This window comes from Danaus plexippus, chromosome 25 (assembly GCF_018135715.1).
Source record: "Danaus plexippus chromosome 25, MEX_DaPlex, whole genome shotgun sequence".
Lineage (NCBI taxonomy): Eukaryota > Metazoa > Arthropoda > Insecta > Lepidoptera > Nymphalidae > Danaus > Danaus plexippus.
Genome location: NC_083553.1, coordinates 5,063,414 through 5,084,832, shown reverse-complemented (window position 1 = coordinate 5,084,832; position 21,419 = coordinate 5,063,414). Strand labels below are relative to the sequence as shown.

The window sequence follows — 21,419 nt, the reverse complement described above, 5'->3', positions numbered from 1 at the left end:
TCACCAAAAAAAAAAAATTATATATATAAATATATTCAACATTTAAATCAAATGAAAACATTGTTTTTGAATTACTTTATATAATAATAAATAACAAATCATTAACACTTATCAGATAATGTGACAACTGAAATTAAAAATATTATACATTTTTTTATAACCAAATATAATAGTATTAATGGTAAAGCCTAATTGACAGTATCTGTACTGTCAGTTGATATGATCCAGAGCAGCCTGGACATCTTCCTTCATCATCTTCACCATAAGTCTCTTCTGCTTACAGTCCTCGCTCATCAGATCACCAGCTTTCTCTTTCAGACCACTTATAAACTCTTGATCTAAGTCCTGAGACCTGATTATAATAACAGCCTTGTAGTAAATAATCTGATGAATACAAGTTTAAAAATATATGGAACAAAGCAATTTTTTTGAAATAGTATGACATATGTGATTGGCAATTACGTCTCAGTGTAGTATTTTTGTAGGTTATTTTAGATCTACCCTCCGAGGTTATTCGTATTAGAATTAAAATTAAATCTTGATATTTAATAAATCATATAAATAAGCATCATTAAACATTTTGTTACGTACCTTCGTTCCAAATCAGCGAACTTGTTGTCCATAACAGCGACGAGATCTGTTATGACACTGACCGCTGTCTCCTTGTACAAGCGGCGACGTTTCTCCTTGAGCTCTGTGAGGTGTTTCTGAGCATCCACAAACATACTGACGAATCTAAAATATTATTAACTTACGGCGTCTATGAAATCACTCTGTGTTACCACGAGTTATTATGGTTAAACTCCACACGGACAGTTTGCAGTTTTTTATTTTTATATGTTATTGTTACGTTGATGCAAGCTGAAAAACTGCGAACTGTATACGTTTAAATTGATGACGCGAAGTTGTCGGTATGGTACTGGTCATGGAAAGAGTTTAGAGCTTAGCCCACCACGCTGCGATGTGATTGGTGTGCGACTTAAGTAAACTATCTGAGTCTTTTTTTTCATCGACCAGAACAGGTAAATCTTACACACACCTCTTCAACAGGGAATTGAACCCAAACATCACGTGGACACTGAACATTTAAGAGAGATAAATTTCAATTTATTATACTTAATTGATCTTTTTTATTATAGACAAGGTCTTAATTTCAACGAATACATGCCAATATACTAACAAAGTAAAGATCTTTTAGTTTACCGTCTGCTCGTCTGGTCGTGGATCTCAGCGAGGCTTGTATCCAACTTCTCCAATACATGTTCCAAATTATCTTTGAACGGAAGGTCGACACTCTCTGCTGAAGAACCATTAATATTATATTTTAAAGGTCAAAGTTTGTAAAATGTAATGAATGTTCGTGACATATAAACCCAAAAATTGCTAAACGGATTTTGATGAAACTTCCTAATTAGGAAACTCCAAATAATACATAGGCTGTAATTTATTTCTAAATTCCGCGTAGCTCTCTGGCGGACTCTTCAAAAAATTTGTATTATATATAACTTTTTTAAATTCATTCTATATGTTAGGTATACAATAGAAAAAACCTGCCAATCTATTCGTCAAAAACCGAAGCGCCTTATTGGATTGTGATAGGAATATTTGCAGATGAGAAATAGAATAAAAATCATAGGGTACATTTAATATAACAAATATGGTATTTCGGTTAACCTAAATAAGGTATTTGTTCTTATCTGAACGCGACGCCGCGGTAAAAACTAGTATATTTACGTACCTCTATTATGTTTTAGACGTTCGTTTCTAGTAAGCCAATCGCTGACACTGGATACCGTCCCGCTGGCGGATTCGTATCTGTTCGCCAACCCTTTGTTAGATAATTCAAAGATCGGGGACTTCATTTTCTCCGACCCGTTAATCGAGCTGGCCGTTGGTGTTTCGACATTCTTTCTGATGATACGAGCATTACACCTGGATTCTGTCGTGGTAGCGACTGTTTTTGATATGTTTCTGGTCATCAGTTTCTTTATATGATCCAAGTAATCGTCTTGTTCTGACGTAACCGATTTTTCTTTGGCCAATTCACCGAACATCTTGATCGGTGATATGACCGATTTTCTTGTTACAATTTTTGTTTTTTTCTGTTCCTGGCTCCTGGTGTGACTTCTCGTTATACGGACGGGTGAACCGCTTTCCGAACTTTGATTTGAGCCAAAAACCGAATTGTATTTAGTTGGAAGCCATCTACTGATTTCTTTTGGGCTTAATCTCTTTATGGAAACTGTTGGAGATGGCACATAACTTCTGTTTAACTTTAATGGGGATTGTTCTAGTATCTCGTGTATACTTTCTCGTAATTTTGAATTTAAGGTGTTCGATTCTTCATATATTTCTTTGGTAAGTCTGTCGAAGTAATTTTTCATGGACTGGTTCAGGTCTTGCGTGTCCAACCCCCTGGGTTCCACTTGTTCTTTCAGCAGGGTCAGATGTAGCGGCGACTCGTCCAAGTCGCCGTGCCCAGTTATTGGGGATTTCCCTAAAGTCAGTATACTCTTCTCTGTTTTCTCCTCAGAGAGTTCCGATATATTTATAACTTGAGGTTCTGAACTTTTTGATCTCTTAGCAGCATTCTTATCATCTTCATCGCTTGGACATCTTTTCTTTGATTTTTGTATCGTGGTGTCCAATTCCTCTGTCATATTTACAATCGGATCATAGCTGACGTGCTCTAAGTCTGACAGCAGGTTGTGGGTGGTATTTATCTCTGATACATCTGGTAGCGGTTCATTGTCATAGATGTCTTTATATTTTTCCAGCATCGTTACTGTGATGGAGTCATCAGCGTCTTTATGTACTTGAACGTCCACCGTTTCTATTATCAGTCCAGGCAGAGGGCTGGATCTCACTGATTGGTCTATATGACAGGTTGTCGCTAATCTATCCTTATCACAAGTGGCTAACTGATCTTTGTCACAAGTCTTATCTCCTTTGACCTTTTTCAATGATAAATTTTTCTTTCTCCGGGTTGCTCTATTATTTTTATATGTATCTTCCATTACTTCCATTTCCGGTTTTTTGTTGATATTCGGTTCAACTTCTTCGTATACTGAATGTCTTCTCTCATCTGCTGTTAGCGATGTATTTAACACGTCAGTTGCTTCCCTCATTCGTTCATCAATCATCTCGTTTCTAAGTTCAGGAATTTGTTTTTTTATTTGTGGCGTTTTTTTCTCTTTGCCAGGTTTCTGTTTTGCTTTTTGTTTTTTGGTTTGCGGTGTTGATTCAATTTTGTTTTGCGTATTATTTTTATTGTTCCCCTTCGATCTTCGACATCTGGTAGCTCTGGTTACTATCTCGCTCCTCACAGTGGGCGAGCCACTTTTCTTCTTTATATTGATTTTTCTCCTAAAATCGTCGTCTTCGCTGTCACTAGAGAAGTTGTAAACTGCAAGTTTTCTTCGGCTTACTTTTTTATCGGCTAATTTTATTTTCTCTCCACCATCGTTATTCCTTTTTAAATTATCAAATATTTCATTCATCTTTTGTGTTTTTGGTGAGAGATTCGTCTTGCCTCTTCCGTTGCGCAGCTTCCTTGCGGAGGACCGGCGGATTTTCTCTATATCTTTATACGAAGTGGGCACAGTTTTTGGGGTTGAATCGACTTTTAGAGGAGCAGTTAAAATGGAATGATCGTCTTCGGTTTCTGATACATGAATGCCGCTTTTTTCGTTCAGTTTATTATCGTCTTTTGGCGAATACAGTTTCCGTTTCCTGGTAATCAAGGGCTTCTCTGCATCACTTAGATCTTTATTAGACTCGGGGCTTTTATTTATGACACTTTTTTCTACTTCACTTTCCCTTTCAACGATAGTAGTCATTCTTTTGACCGGTTCAGTAATTAATTTACTTTGCTTCTTCCTGTTTGCCGTCTTATTGTATTGTAATTTCAGACGCCTAACTTTCTGTCTGTTGTATGTTTTTACATTATCTTGAATTTCCTTCAAAGGTTCGCTTCCAGCCTCTTTTATTTCATCGCTTACATTAAAATTCTCGATTTCACTCCTCAAATATTCGCTACATTTGTCTAGATCTTCACAAACCTTATCAACTATATCATTCAAACACTCGACAACTTCTGTGTCATCGAAATTGAATATGTAATGTTGTGACCCATCTATCATGTTAGCGGCGATATCAAAGTCCAAGCTACTCTCCGAGCTGGTTTCATTGATTTTTTTAGCTAGACTTGGGCTAATCAATAAATCGCCATTTCTGTTTTCCACACAATGCTGCGAGAAGAAATCTTCGACTGTATCCACGTCGTACGTCTGTTTGTCCCTCCCCAGCTCATCATCAAGCTTATCTTCCAATGGCATTATATCTTCAGCCGTAAATCGACTTTCTTTTACAACACTATTTGAAGTGCCTTTAGTAATAACATTAATATTAACGTTTGAAGCATTTTGCTGACTACCCTCTATGATATTTGTGTTAAAATCATCATTCTTCTCATAACTGACTACGCCACTGTCGATTTTATTACTTTCCACTGCTTCCCTGGCTAGTAATTCAACTATATTATCTGTATGTATCTCCTTGTCTTTCGGCAGACGTTCCAGCGTATCGTTAATTACCGATTCGTTGGAACCTATAGTCGCAACGAGAAGACAACTGACAGAACTATCATCGCGCCTAGTCGGAGTCATACATTTGCTATCATTATCTTCCTCGGATATAATTTCTTTGGTGCATCTCTTATTTCTCACACCATAAGTACGGAGTTTGTATGTACTGAGTGTGTTCAAGCTACACCTATCTTCTTCGGTTATCTCAGTGACGCTGCTCAGTTGAGGCAATGCACATACACTTACAGGTTCTTTGTCGTACTTGTAACTGGGAAATGCTGTTAATTTATCTCGCAGCTGAAATTTAAGGCACAAGAAATCTAATTAGTTCTGACTAAAAAAAAAAATTATTTAGATAATCTATTGAATGTATCTTAAACGTTTAGAAATCTTGGGAAATTTATTTAAAACTAGTACTTTATTTTTTAATGATTATATTTATGGACAAGTAATTAAAATGCTATGTAAATTTAGCCACTTGCGAGTTAATGAATAATGTACAACGATATATTTTAAACCATATTAATAACAAAACTTTAATATATTAACGCAATATTTATATACTGTGTATATAAGACAATTATCATATCTTTCAAATCTAATGGATACTAATTAAAGACTTATTTTGTGATTATATACTGAATAGTTACGCTCCAAATAAAATAGTTCGAGACGTTCAAATTTTACGTGACATCATATATTGGCAGAGCAATTTCTGCTATAATATTTTTATCGTCAAAATTACAGAGACCTCGTCAGTTGAACACCAATCATTTAATTAATAATATATACCAAGATTTCCAGACGCTACATCTATATGGGGTAGGGCTATAATAATATAATCACAGACCATAGCAAGAGAGGAGGTTGAAGCTGATGATGGTGACTTCCATGACTCAGGGTGTTTGGTCCTCGCTATGTAACCTGAAATATACGTAGAAGTCTTATACTCCCACTACAACTAGACTCTCGAATAAACATATATTGAGATTTCGTATATTTATATTTGCATAAGACAGTATCTATTTCATGCTTAGCACTAGTTTGCATCGTCATACTACAGATGAAGAGTTTCCCGTTTCTCATACAATAACCTACGTTAATAGCATAGAAAAAATGTAAATTTTATTTCAAACAGATATGACAGGACATACTATATTTCAAACAGAAATGTACCACAGAATAGTTCTTTTCGACGTATTATTACGATTAAATAGAAGGAAAGCCAGGCTAAAACATATGTATTTAATATAATAACTTACCTGAATGTGTTAATTTATTAATATTGACCGGATATGACAACCTCATTTGTTCCTATAAAACGTAAAATCATTTTTTTTACAACTACCCTCATTCATTATGAATGCACACATTGTAATAACATAATACAGCGACTATTTTATTGTTTGACAAAATTTATAATATAAATATATATTTTTTTTTTAATATAAAAGAAAGTATAGGAATAATAATTTTATTGATATAAATATTATACATATATTACTCACCACATTCTGTTGCTTCTCTTTGTTCGGAGAATTCGGCAGCGATTTTTCTAAGTCTATAAGAAGCTGTAATAATAGATTCTTTGAATCCACTTTGTATATATATATATATATATATATATATATATATATATATATTATTTATACAAGATTTAACATACATAAAACTCGTAAATAAGTTATTCTATTTAATCTAGAAATATTTTCTACATCACCATTCACACTAACTTGAGGTTAAGATACGAGCAGGCAACAAAATTAATTGTATAACTTTATAATTGTATAAAATCAAAATTTTGTTATATTATAAATAAAATTATTGTTAAATTATTTTCTTTATGCTAAAGGGGCGGACCGAACAGACGGCCTGCCTGATGGAGGTAGTACTGCCGCCCATGGACATCCGCAACGTAGTTTTGCGGATGTGTCGCCACCCGTGATTAGGGAAAATGGGGAGGTTAAAATGGGAAGGGGTAGGAAAGGGTGGGAAAACTGAAAGAGCAACCGGCTCTCTCAATCATCGGACAAAAGGCAGCCATTAAAAACTACTTCACGCCGATCTTCTGTGAGAGGCTGGTACTTCCCCGGTCGAGCCAGCCCATGTTCGAGCTGCAGTAACTTGACCACAGCTGGGCTCTACCGCCTATTTATTTTGTAACAATTCACAATATTCTTCATTTTCATTAAAATCGTTAATGACAGTTGGATAACTTGAACCTACCTACCTCCGTGTTAGCAGTGGGTACCTAAAAACTTATAGTGGACTAACTATGAAATAAGAAATGAGAATTTGAATAGAATAAAACACAGGTCAAAGTTAACAATCACTGAACACAACACCAAAAATAAGCACTCCTTAATTGACTACAATTTCTCTTAAAATATCAAACAATTTCCTTTTTTTCTTTACAACTACACATATTTTATATAAACACGTCCGCCATGTTGGATTGTCCTAATGACGTCACAAACTTAACACCACATAAACCATGTGTAAAAAAAAACAAATTAATAAATAAATCTGCTAAAAAATTGATTTGCAAGATATTATTTAAAGATTTCATACCTCATACTTTTCATCGAAGATCTTCCTCAGAGCCTCATCCAGCTTCTTAATACTTCTGGAACTGACTGTCATCTGGAGCTGGTTGCTCTTTACGGTTCTTGATGGATACAGCAGTTGTGGGTCCAGCACGGTCACAGATATGAACACTTCATTGGACTCTCTGAAATCAATATAGGTATAGAATACATTCCAGTATTCACCTGTGACCCCAAAACCCTCTGGCTCTCTATGCAATGTTTACAAAAAAAATCTTCCAAATCGGTACAGCCGATTAGGAGTTCAGTGATATACACACGAAGGATATATATATATATATATGTAGTCCTACAATAATAAAAATGCTGAACTGATTTGGATGGAATTATATGGTTTTATAGATGCATTATAAAACATATCAATCAGCTGTAAAATGTTGTTTAAATTATTAATATACACCAAATCTATGATCAAAACTAGTATTATACCACCAATATTATGCTTTTACTAAATTAAATTTCAATTATATCTATGTGTACCTATACATTCTCATGATGTCGGTGTTTTCCCTGGTAATGACTACAGCATCGGACTCAGATTTACCCAAAATATCCGACAGGCTTGGTTCAACTATCAGACACATGCATTTGGTGCTAGAATTCAAATCCAAATAATAATCTTTGATTGGCTCCTGAAAAAACACCTCAGAATAATATATAATTATAATAAGAAAAAAACATTCATTTATTGTTAAATCTCATCTTACGTTAATCAACAAGAGACTTCCGATCATAAATTTCCTGCATATCACAGTTGTAACAAGATCATTTCTTCCATTATGACAATTTAAAAACTCTCTGGCGTCCTAGGAATTGTTATAATATTATACAACATATTCCTAATATGAAGTGCAAACACTAATAATATGAGTATACCTTAAAAAAGTTCTGCCAGGGTCTCTCTAAGAATATACACCTGGATGTTTCATCATACATTTCATTGGGGAACCATTGAAGCGCTGCTTCTTTCCTTAATTCCAGGTCCTGGCGAGGAATGAGCCAGCGCAAAAGAGTCTCCAATATAGAAAACTGGACTCTGATGTCGCCGCATGATGAGAGTATTGTAGATAGCTTCACACTTTATAAGATATAAAAAATATATGTTAGTACAGTTATTGCTATGATACTAATAATATTTATATTATATATTTGGTGTTGACTCACAAATAATGTGCAAATTTATTTCTCAAAGCAAATCTTATCTCACGACCTGATTCAGCACATACAGTATTAAAGCACCGCAGTATTTTTTGCCTTTGATGAATACTGGGTTGGTTACTTGTAGCCAAATCCAGAAGACATTCAGTTAAATCCTGGACTAATATATTTGATAATGTGGCATGTTTTGAATGAATTTTCTGTAAATTAAAAAAGTAAAATTCATTATTTTATTACTTCAATTAATATTGACTTGAAATATATTTGAGAACTAAGTATAATAAGCTTATTTATAGTATTTACCAGAATGAATTTCAATAAAACACTGAGAAAATTCCACCAATGATCATTATGATGTATAAGATGTTTCCTTACAGCTTCTAGCCAATATTGTAACAATAAAATTATTTCTTTTCCAAGAAGACTCCATGTTTTTGAGGGTGGTAATTGTAACATTAGCTCAAGTATTCTCACTCCTGCGCCACTTTCATCGCATTTATTGTAATACTATAAAAATTGTATACGTTAATTTTTCGTAAATAAAACAAAATTTAAGTAAACTTAAAATTACTTACTTCAATTTCTAATGATCGAATTTTTTTAAGCGAAAGAACAGTAGACATATTGAATTGTATTTTTGAGTTACTAGGTTTATTAGTAACTTCTTGGGTAGCTACTATATAATCATTAAGATTATTTACAGTCTTTAGTATTTTACTTACATCCATTTTTTAAAATTAAATAAGTAAAGTTAAAGTACTAAAAACTATTAAGTGAAATGTAAATTTAAATCGACGCTCATTTCCCGCGAACAGAATTTTAAAGTTATAGATTTCTTTTGACTAAAAGGTACAGATTATACATTATTTAATTTATTTATAATGGCAATTTTGAAATATAATATTTGTGTATAACATAAGAATAAATAAATGAACTTTTTAAAAAATTATCAAAGGATATTTATTAAACACGTTTATATGAATTTATAAATAAAAAAGGTATTTAGGGTTTAAGTTTAAATTCAACCTCACAGTTAAATACCTGAAACCTGGAAATTCCTTTGACAAGAAAATAATAAAAAGTAGCAAAAATATAAGTGGCCGGACATAAAGGTTTCAATATTGCAATACTATAAATAATATTACAAAAAATAAATAAAAACGAGTTATTGAATTAAAGTTTAAAAGATTAGTATTAGTATCATTTTATATTCATTTCACATTGTAATCACATCTTCTTATATTATAGTTATTTAGCAAATACTATAATATTTAATTAAAATATTAAATTTTATTTATGATATTTATAAAGCATTTTTTTCTAAACCAAATATTTTCTGTTAGTGCAACAGCGACATTTAACATTTTATGTTAGTGCGACATTGCACCGCAGCAAATTGGAAAGACATTCAGAAATGACGGGCGGGGGTTGGTTAGGTCGGTTGTGTTACACTGTCACATGTATATTTGCGATAAAAGTAATCGAAAAATTATAATGAAAAATATTTTATCAGTAAAAATGTCACGATAACGCATGGTATATCACTTATCTACGCGTGTAAGTTGTCAGAGTTCTCGTGTTATATCTTTTCAGTGCTATGATCGCATCATAACGCACGGTACAAGACACTTGAAACTAGTCGATATTATGTGGCCGGAACGCGAGAACGACAAAAGAATATTACAATTATGATGCCTATGGTGTACACAGTATATGGTTTTGCCATATTTTTTATGATCGCGTGGATTTGTTTGTGGCTAATACACATTATGGCTCTGTCATATTCCAAGTGGAAATTACATCGGACTGTGGACCGGTCTCCGCCGGAACAACCGTACCTCGGCGTTTCTATCTTGAAGCCGCTATCTGGTGTCGACCCTAACCTGTTCTCTAACTTGGAAACGTTTTTTTCGTTAGACTATCCAACATACGAACTTCTATTCTGTGTGGAAAACGACCATGACCCGGCCGTGATGCTCGTTAACAGCTTAATGCACAAGTTTCCTCAAGTGGACGCGAAGTTATTCGTCGGTGGATTGAGAGTCGGTGTCAACCCTAAAATTAACAATATGCAGCCGGCATATTTGGCGGCAAAATATCCCTTAATACTAGTGAGTGATTCCGGTATACGTATGCGAGAAGATACACTTTTAGACATGGTCCAGCATATGAAAGAAGACGTCGCCATCGTACACCAGATGCCATTCTGTTGTGACGCTGACGGTTTCGCGTCTGTTTACGAGAAGGTCTACTTCGGGACGGCGCAGGCGCGAATGTATATGAGTGCGGATTTCCTGGGCATCAATTGTCATGTGGGCATGTCGTCCCTGGTGCGACGATGTGCGCTGGAGGAGACGGGTGGGCTGGCAGCTTTCGGCGAATACCTAGCGGAAGATTACTTTATGGCTAAAGCCGTCGTTTGCCGCGGCTGGCGAATGCGGGTCGCGTCACTGCCTGCTCTCCAGAACACCGGTTCCAAGTCAGTGGGGGCGCTCCAAGCGCGTCTCAAGCGCTGGGCGCGACTTCGCATAGCCATGGTCCCGACGACAGCGCTGCTGGAACCTCTCAGCGAGTGCCTGCCGCTGGGAGCAGGCGCGGCGTGGGCCGCTGGTGAACTGTTCGGCGCGGAGCCGCTTCCGTTCTTCCTAGTGCATGTGTTAGTGTGGTTTCTATCGGATTGGTTGATGTTGCGTACAGTGCAGAACGGCTCGCCGCCGTTCACAAAAGTTGAGTTTCTGCTGGGGTGGGTGTGGAGCGAGGTGTGCGCTCCGTTCGTACTGGCGGCCGCGTTGCTGAACCCCGAAATCTCGTGGCGGACTCGCAGCTACCGGCTGGACTGGGGCGGCCGCGCCCACGAGCTCAAACCCAAACTCAAGTTCTGAGCGACATCCCCTCCTTTTATCGAAAGCTTTAATTTGGTGTATGTAGATTACATTATGTGTAATGAGTGTATACCTTTCAATGCACCGGAATTTGAGTGTGTTTCTTATATTAGTATTAAGTTTTGATTTTAAATATTAATATTTATAATTTTGTATTGAATGGTGGATACTTGTTATTATTGTTTTAGAGTTTTGTATGTTTATAGATTAAAAGACATGTCTGTAACATTTTTTTCTGATAGTTGAATACGTGCCATTCTTTGGTTGAACTCATGAACATATATAGTGAATAGTTATCATTCTCAGATAACCCAACATGATAGGATCCCTCCCGTAATGTACACAGAGAGTCATGCCTCCTGGGAAATAGTGATTCATTACTTTTGTACGCTGACCCGTTTTTATGAGGGTGTGTTTGAATTACTGATGGCCAAGGTTAACTCAACCATCGACATACAACAGCTAAATGTTTTATGATGTTAAATCATTAAATTTTCATTGGACTATCGGGCAACAGTTGAAAATAATTAAAACTACTGTTACAATTCTAAATAACAAACAGGGTTCGTCTCTAAAATAGCTTCAAGTTTTTTGTACATTATTGAATTTTATTTGTACCTTTGGACTGTGAGATAAGTTACCATTTAGGCCTGAAATGGGACCAAGCGAGGTTAATAATTATTTTGTAATAATGTTAAAGAAATTGTGGTCGTTGATTTTCAATTGTATTGAGAGAAAAGACTGTAATTTTCTATAGTATGTCCAAAGGTACATTTTGTTTTTTGAATATAGCATGATTTATTTTTTGACATTTTTTTTTTATGTGCCATGTATTTTAATTTGCTTCGGATATTTAATGAAACTAAGCAGTGAACGCGCAATAATAATCTATAAATGAATGTGGGTGAAGTGATGTCCTTTAATAAAATTATCGTAAAAATATTTTACGGTTACGAAAATATGTCGATACACACGAAGACACTTCAGACATCACGATATAAGAAGTTGTATTATGATATTGGTTTTATTTTAAGTAACAACCAACAAATTTGTTCGTTGTTTAATTTTTTATTCATGATGGCGTGTAACTAAAAAAGCGCTTGGAAGGAATCCGGTTTGCGAAAAATTTAAATCCATCATAGCTGAATAAATTGTACAACCGTAGGGATTCCATATTTAAAGGTGACATATATTCTAAAGTACAATTTATAATATGTACGTATCTAATCATATCGCGTGTATGATAATATTTATCTAAAAGAACGCGTGTTAAAAAAATTGTTAGTATCTTAACTGTGTGAGGGCCGAGTGACGGCTTTTTACATAAGCGGCTCCATTACATCACTGAAGGAATTTTTTTTTTTTGCTGAAGAAAATTGTTTTATGTTCCAAATTTAAATATCTTCTTTGGCGTGCATTTTTTTTTCATCGCCGAATTTAAAAGTTAATGCCGACCTAAAGTAATTTGTCAAAAGATCTGTGAAGTCAATGATGAATAAAAATGGGCGAAAATATATGACGAGTTTCATTTCAATATAAATTTGACGGTCAAGATGCTAAAGTCGCTAATGTGAAATCCCATCACATACCAGCTCAGTATGAGGTTAATCGTTATTGAAAACTGACAATTCTTTTTCTAAGTCATTTGAAACTACAATACAATATAATCACTATTATGAATCACACTATATATATTTCGATTTTCTTTAACCAGAAACCTTGTACATATACAGTACGTAATGCAAAAGCAATGTTCAATAATATGTTAGTTAAGAGACGCATAATAAAACAATACTATGAATAGTTTATATAATTACAGAGTTGTTTTGGGCCTGATGGCACTGATGTACCTGATGACGTCGCGTACAATAAAATCCACGATTGTCTGATTGTTTGAACTTTACCTCTTTTTTTATTATTATATTATTTAATTGGATATGATCTTGTTTAAAATAAAACAAGGTCCGAAGCTTTGTGGACAGGTTTAAATTCCGTATCGTTGTGACTAGTTTTAAATTAAGTCATATCTTTAAAAACAAGAACTGTGAGCAGCATATATATATATATATATATATATATATTATTACAGATAAAAATATATTTACTATTTTGTGTATTCCGTGACACAACGTTGAGTCATATTGGAACGTTCGATGACAATGTATCAAACCTTCACCCATACGAATGTCATCGTCTGACCTGATTTTGACGTTTGGTGAAAAAAAATATCGGAATAGAATTCATTACCCTAATAATTATACAGCTAGTACACATCGTATTTAAGTGTTTATTATATACTTGTAATAAAGAAAAGTAAACAAATTATAATGTTTGATATGAAACCGCAGGGTTAGAGATTTTACCGATGTTTTTGTGGATCTCATAATTTTTGTTTTCTATATTAAAATGATTTTTCTTATAATAGAAAAAAAAAATAGATAGTTAATAGGACAGAAAAATAGATGGGATATATATATATATATATATATATATAAATATATATATTTCCCATCTATTTTTAATTAGACTACGCTTTTAAAAATACATGTCACATAATATATAAAAGTACATTATATTCCATCGGTTTTCAAGCTAATGATGTTATTCGTACTCAATAATATATAAACCAGACGAACGATTCCTAATCAATAGAGCGTTCAAACAAAAAAAAAAAATAATCCAATTTACCGGTATTTTTACTTTCCTAAGTATTCATATTTCATAATAGATCAATAAGGTCGCGACCTTTACAAAATAGAATACAATTATCGGATTGATTTAATAAAATTACCCAAAAAGCATATAATATAAACCATGTTTCTAGGTTTCATACAATTTTAAAGTAATTGTAAGAATAGGTAAGTTATTAAAAATGTAATTCGTCTAAGGTAATAAAAAGATAAATTGAATGGGTACATAAGCTATAAACACAAACCGTTTAGCGAAGTAATACTATCAAGTCTGGATATGGTAAAGTTTAAACCACATCATTAAGTGGGATCTATTGTAATAAATTAAAAATGTGTCTAACTGGCCGTTATGTCAACGTTATCGTAAACGTGTTTTTCTATATAATTTTATATTGTGTCTTCCACCCAAGAAAATAAAAAAAAAATTACATAAGTTAAGTAGTAATCTTTTCAAAAATATTTTTTATTCGTCTTAATATATTGTCAATAATAAAAGTTCTATACAGGTAATTTTATATTTAGTAAAAAGGTTTCAAAATACTTTTACAAAGTAACGTCCAACTTTCCTATTAGGAAGCAATAAAGGCCGAAATATATATTTTCCAGTTTTAAAATATGGAAAATAAAATATATTAAGTTTTACGCCAAGTAAAAGAAATTTTTTAGTAATTTATCATTCAAAAACTGGTTTTAAATGTTAGTGATATCGGAATTACGAAACAAATTAATGAATATTAATACTAAGATATTGTTTTTACCTATTTGTTTATTTGATGTAACAGTATACGAGAATTAATAATATTAATGTTTTTTCGGCCATTTTATTATTACAATTTTTTAATCTGTTAATAAGTTGATAGATTTGAATTAATTATCTATCTACTTCGCCATTTGAAGCATGTAGTTTGTCCAATTCAATTTTATTTTACCGCCATTATTATATTAAACAATCTCGTTTGTTTTTAACCACATATAATTCAAAATCATATTATAATTCTTTCACTAAATAAAAACGTTGACGTTAAAAATATTCCATAATTTCAGTGCTAATGAAGCCATTGCATAAAAAATACTTTAAATACAGAAATGACTCAGTAATGTCTAAACAGTTATAAAAAAATTAACTTAACCATAGAGTGCAGGTATATAAAATTAGTATAATTTTCATTGCGTTTTTAAATATAGATATCTCATAGATCTTTATAACAAAGAGGTTATATATGATAATCTCAAGATTTGCTACGTTTCGTATATATACAAGGGTTTATCTATTTTCACACACGTCTTACATCACATGACATATATCAAAGAAGACCATTGTGCGAGAAATGAATAGTTATTGTGTAAAATATAAACCCATTTACAAGGTAATGCAACAATTTTTCCTTAATACCAGCCAGTTTGTGGTTTTAAATTAAATTAATGTAATCATTTTTTTTTATTAACGCATTGCTTATCGTACTTTCATTTTGTTTATTTTTATAACAGTTATTTTTGAGGTGTAAGAGTAAAGCAACGTTTGAATATAGAAATATAATAAAAAATATATCGATATTAATAGGGATACTGTCAGCGGACTTGGATTTCTTAAATTATATTCAATCATAAATTTATCATATCTTACAATACTAGGTTCGCCTTTGACTTCGTACGTTTGACAGTCACACCCCTGCCACTAGTTGCTTTACACTGCTTTACACTATATACAGCTCGTATCAAGTATTCATTCATACATCTTCGTACGTAACAGTATCAAATCGGGCCCGAAGTAAACGGGTAGGCCCCATCGGGCCGCCCACCCCTCCCGGTGACGCTGTAAAAGCCAATAGGGCTAACAGCTTTTGTCAATTCGAAACTAGAGTAACAGTATCAATGGTAACTAAACTGAATGAAAAACTCAAAACGCCGTGATGGGAACTTGGACTAAGCATATAGACGTCCATGACTTGTAAGTATAAGTTAAATTCCAGCTTATATGTATATTTCAGAATAACCACGTGCTTCCGAGATGACGTCATCTACCTATACTGTAACATATTTATATCAACACGAGTTATAACTTATATCTCTTGACCGTGGCTTCCCTTGCGTCAATGTCTGCTTTTCAGATGTATTTAACAGAGATTTAAAATATATTTTTATCATTACATACCGTTAGTCATTAGTGAATTTAAGATAATTGTATGATAAATGTTTGATTGTAATTTTAATGTAGGTAGTTTAAAATCTGAAACTGAAATCTTTTATTTCGTCGGTTGAAAGTTATCTACCTGTTACGTCAGCTCACCTTTGTAGTGAAAATCCCCTTCCAATTAATTTACCTTTTAGAATAATGAAGGACAAACAGAAATACATTTACAATAAGTTTGTTTATCATTGTATCGTAAACAAAAATAATTGAAAAACTGCTTACTTCTAGTGTGCAGAGTCACTACATACGCAGCGTTAATAGTTTTTTAATCATTAATCTTCTAACATTACAGTATTAAGATCTTTGATTGAAAAACGGGAAACGCTTGGTATAAACCAACGCATGAGCATGCTTTTCTGCAAAGATAAACAGACAAAATTAATTTACGTACATATTTAATGTTAAATGCTAATGAAAATTTGTCAATATGCTTTTTTTTTAAATCGATTGTCCGGATTCATATTAAATACTTTTTTTTTAATCTACAAATAAATAAAAAATCGCCAAATTAAATTTCGTTTTCCACAACTACACTTTTAAACTGTTCATTCGGAATCATTTAAGACATTACTTTTTTTGTGTAAAATCAAAAAATAAATAAATAAAAATCACAGATTAGTTTCCAATAACTTGGTTACTACGTTAGAATTAACAAATTTGTCAGAAATAATACTGGTTTTGTTTCTTAAAAAAAAATAGTTCATTTAAAAAACTTATTTAAATTGTATTGGCATCTGTATCATTGCAATCACAGATTAAGCCATGTATCCTTATCACTAGTTTGCGTTGCCAGATACCTGAATACAGACAAATTTAAATTTTTCATTAATAATTATTAGCATACGAGAAAACGCGCTTGGGTAAACCAATAAAAACTAGACCGACTGTATTTAGTCTGACGTTATAAACTCATTCTAAGGTTACTGAGACGCATTAATGAACGTGTTAGAAGTCTCACCGAGGACTTATTTTACATTTAATTCAGGGTTAAAAGGATCAAAGTGTAAGCGGGTTCCTTATAACCTACATATTGTGACAGTTATTTAAATACTTTGACAATAACTGAATTATTTTATTTGGTACAGTTAGTAATTTTTCTTAGTATATTATATTCCCTTTACGATGTCGAAATATTAAATTTATAGCTTAATTTATGAATGTATGAAAAAAAGGCATTTCAATATTTCGTACATAACTTTGAAATCATTGAGGAAAAGTAAAAAATATAGAAAAAAAAAAATTTTTTTCATATTGGAAACATCTAAGTGTCAATATTATTATATTCACTTAAAAAAAAAACTTAAAAAACGAATAAACATTTTTTTTAAATTGTTTAATTAACATGAAAACGTTAAAATCAAATATTTTTAAAGTTGGCAACACTGTTTGCCGGTAACATAGCCGACAAACAATTTGCAATATGTCACCGTTATTTTTGTATAAGAATTGACATCCGTGTGCAAACAAAAAGTATGGTCAGACAGTGGTAGCCCAACTAGGTATAGTGACCGGAAAATCAGACACGCATGTTTAATTAATCAGGTAATTAAACCTAAGGTCAACCTTGTACGTACGTAGTATGAATTGACATCGCTGGATAGTTTTCTTACCATGGGTGAACATTATGAAACTAAACACAGACGGTTTGTAGTATTTCATTCATAAAATCCACATAATATTTTCATCCGGTCTAACTGAGCACGTTACGGTCGCTGCAAAGTAACCGAAACCTTGGGAGTAAATGCTTTAAAATAACAAAAAAAGCGTAATAAATCCGAAAACGTCAGTTTTATTTAAATTATTATACGTGAAAGTCTTTGATATCATTAAAATCAGCAGTTTTATGGACGAAAGTTGCAACACTAATTCTTTGTCTTTAATTTGACATCCAACTTGAGGTGAGAGTATGGTATTTTATTAAGAAGGTAAATACGATACGTTGACACGATATGTGCAGCTTTAGGAATTAAAAAAGGAAACATTTCCTATGTATTAAGAATAGAAGAATACACATTCTGTTGAGATTCGTATAGGATTGATAGTGATATAGTAAGCTGTGGTAGCCGCGGGTAGCCGCGACGTGAAGACCTTTCTGAAACTTATATTGTTTACGGAATTATTGATTGACTGCGACACAGGCTCAGACAGCTTCATTACATCACGACATGACCCACAGGAACCTACTCAAAGATCTATAATCACAATATGAAATAGTGCATGCAATAAATTTGATTTTAATTTAAGATAGATAACATATCTAGCTCTACTAAAGATATTTTAATAACTTTATACTACTCAATACTTAATATAAGTAGGTACTTCCCTTTTTCGTAATACTTCATAACGTAATATGACCGCAGATAAGCAATATCATGTAGAATGTTCTAAGGTGTTATTTACCTCAACTTTCTAGCCGACCTAATAGTAAAATTGATTTTCCAAATGCTTTACACAAATCACGAGTAAGAAATCGCGAAAAAATAACAAACAAAAACATATAAATAATTTGCAACAAATGCTGATTTATTTCATTTTTATATAATCTGTGGCATTCATCCTTGTTAAATGTCTGTGTTGCATTCGCTAAAGGAAAACGAAGATTCAATATTATACAGAGCTTGTTTTAACAACTTTATAATGACAAAGATGACGTTGATTATAACATTAATGAGATTTACTTAACCCAAGTTTGTTAATAGTCTCTCATTCATAAATCTTCACACATAGTAATGACGTAGGTTATTAAACGAGAAACGGTAAACGCCTCGTAAATAGTGTGTCGATAAAGTATCTTGGTAAACATACAGGTTTGAAAGTAGCAACATTTTTTTTATAAGATAAAAATAAAAATAATTACATTACAGTAACTGTTTTTCAATAACTTGTTTACAAACCATACTTGATATAATAAGACAGACAAATAGGCATCTTTTAATAACTAATAATTCTCTTATACTAAATACATATACCAGCTCAAATATCTTTTATTTACCTAATCGATTATAAAAGGAAGTTAAAATGTCTTCGCATAACCACTCGCGTAGCCACCTCTGCAAGAGCAGTCACAACAATGAGTGCTGGTTGGTATAAATAGAGGCGAGGGTAAAACATTAAAGCAGTCTCGGCCGAGCTGTTGCAACGATCGGACCTCATATAATTGAGGATTCGTCAAACCGTCTACGAGGTTATCTACAAGAACCTGAGAGGCTGACGACAGTCGAAAATGACGTCAGCATAACTGACGTCACCAATCAGTTATGCTGACGTCACCAATCAGTTATGCTGACGTAGCCAATCAGTTATGCTGACGTCATTCCTTTAAAAACTTCGAGGGGATTCTAGTTCCAACATATATAACGTGGGTTGCATTTTTCAACAAATGCTTCATATCAATCATTCTGATCGTAGGTGTACCTTATTATACTGCCAAAAGCGAAGATATGTTCTAGTAATATATATATATCTTTTTATTGATCTAGTAGCTAAATATCTCGGTAACAAGAAAGATCATTTACATATGCGGCTAACCGACTTTGCTCGTCCGACCGATACTATGAAATACAAATGACAATTTGTTACAATTAAAAATGATCATTGTATTTCTTTAATTTATTTTTAATTGTATTTAATATAAGTGATTATTTTTTTATTTAATTTTTAACACAACATATACGTCATAAATACGCATTAAATTAATTGCAATAAAATGATATATAATAATTAAGACGATGACAACATTTATTGTTGTCGGACACGAATAGTTAACTTAGCACTAATTCGTTTCGTTGACTACACAGAGACTACTTAGTTTTTTATCTGTTTCACATCATAGTATCAACTTCCTTAGTACATGAATTTAAATACTACACACTGTCCGTGTTTAGTATCACGATGTTAATGTTAAGGATATAGAAAACGACATAGGAACAGCTTACTATAAGGTTGTTACGTTACAAACAGAGCGATTCTAGTTTAGCATTCATTAAATCTATGCACGGGATATTAACATATGTTTATGAATGGAAAACTTTAACGCTCCGTTTTTAGTATAGCGGTGTAAAATTGTGGTAAGGATAATCCACGCTAGCGTTTGAAGACCCTATCTATAAGTAGACATCTTATTGGAAGTTATGAACAAAATCCTATTCGCTAAAGAAAATTTTTATACGAAATGTCATTTGTCTTTTTTTCAAAGATTTGTGTTTGTGAATGCATATGACACATTAAATCCAGTATTCCACACTATTATTATGGTGAATTGATAGGATCTGACCAGTGACCAGATACCTGGATTCAGGAGACGACCTCTAACGTCTGTTAGCGTCATTCTGTACGTTTACCCAACTTCCAAGATAGCGTCACTTCGTATTGAGCCTTAATAATTTAATTAATAGATCTTGTCACAATATACTATTAAAGTATTTTAATGAATGACAAACGATTAACGCTATGTATGACGTATGTATGATGTAAACTCGGACTAAATATACTGATGAGATTAAAAAAATAATATGTGTTACGTGTATTGTCTGTTTGTCCGGCGTCTTAAATGTGGCTTTCAGAATCTTATGACTGTTCTTTTAGTTACCCTGATCATACTATGTCTAGTAATTGAATTATTTTATCATACTTACATATTATTAGTTACATGTGAATTCTTTAAGTGTAGAGATAATTGTACGATATGAAATCTAGAACCCGGTTTGAACTTGGCTCTCACTATTTTCAATTCATTGAAAATATATACAACCTTATAAAATCTAGTTCAGATAGTGTTCATCGCGATTCAAGATAAAATTATTTACAACGTGCCTTACAGAAGCAAATTAAAACTCATTGCAACTACTCCCAAGGACTTGGAATATTTCATAACTTTCTAATAAATTAATTGGCTGGTGATCGCGTCTCGTGTGAATATTATATTAAGAAAATACTTACGGAGACGATAAGTAGCATGTAATGAATGTTTTGTTTGAATTCTTTTAATTAACATTGTAATGAACTTTTCGTTCTGGTACATGACTAACCGCAATCAGTAAACAGCTGGTCATAGACCTGGCTCATAGTACAATGAACTCTATCTTCTGCTCTTCTCCTCCAACCTCTTTAATCCAGCCTCTGAAGTCCTAGCTTTAGGACGTGTTACACCACGTTTACCGCTTTGTGGTCTCCACTCGAGAACTGTTCGTGTTTACGTCACGTAGCCTGCTCAATGAGATTTTAGCTTGCTAATTCAAAGAGTTATATCGTATCATTAGTTCGGCCATCGAAGAAGTTTGGTTCCGTATCCAGTAACTTCGGCACTC

At 33.0% G+C, this 21,419-nt stretch overlaps 2 protein-coding genes across 2 annotated transcripts; one reads left to right on the top strand and one right to left on the bottom strand.

Annotated features, from left to right (window-relative positions):
* Nucleotides 1–60: 60 nt before the first annotated feature.
* Nucleotides 61–9,093, bottom strand: LOC116775213 (uncharacterized). Its single transcript, XM_032668065.2, has 14 exons — nt 8,926–9,093; nt 8,654–8,857; nt 8,357–8,550; nt 8,069–8,270; nt 7,900–7,998; nt 7,673–7,824; nt 7,158–7,317; nt 6,095–6,157; nt 5,849–5,900; nt 5,437–5,510; nt 1,739–4,883; nt 1,204–1,300; nt 592–735; nt 61–352 (listed from the first exon to the last, which is right to left on the bottom strand). The coding sequence occupies exons 1-14, from the start codon at nt 9,076–9,078 to the stop codon at nt 211–213; spliced, it is 4,881 nt and encodes a 1,626-aa protein (XP_032523956.2). The 5' UTR covers nt 9,079–9,093; the 3' UTR covers nt 61–210.
* Nucleotides 9,094–9,740: 647 nt separating this feature from the next.
* LOC116775156 (ceramide glucosyltransferase) lies at nt 9,741–13,130 on the top strand. Its single transcript, XM_032667987.2, has one exon. It carries the CDS (start codon nt 10,039–10,041, stop codon nt 11,230–11,232), a length of 1,194 nt encoding a protein of 397 aa, XP_032523878.1. The 5' UTR covers nt 9,741–10,038; the 3' UTR covers nt 11,233–13,130.
* Nucleotides 13,131–21,419: the final 8,289 nt, after the last annotated feature.

Coding starts and splice junctions, on each gene's coding strand:
- LOC116775156 (XM_032667987.2), top strand. CDS start 10,039: ATGATGCCTATGGTGTACACAGTATATGGTTTTGCCATATTTTTTATG.
- LOC116775213 (XM_032668065.2), bottom strand. CDS start 9,078: ATGGATGTAAGTAAAATACTAAAGACTGTAAATAATCTTAATGATTAT. Junction 8,271..8,356: donor AATAAATTTGCACATTATTT/GTGAGTCAACAC, acceptor TATCTTATAAAG/TGTGAAGCTATCTACAATAC. Junction 4,884..5,436: donor CAACCTCCTCTCTTGCTATG/GTCTGTGATTAT, acceptor CTTAAATTTCAG/CTGCGAGATAAATTAACAGC.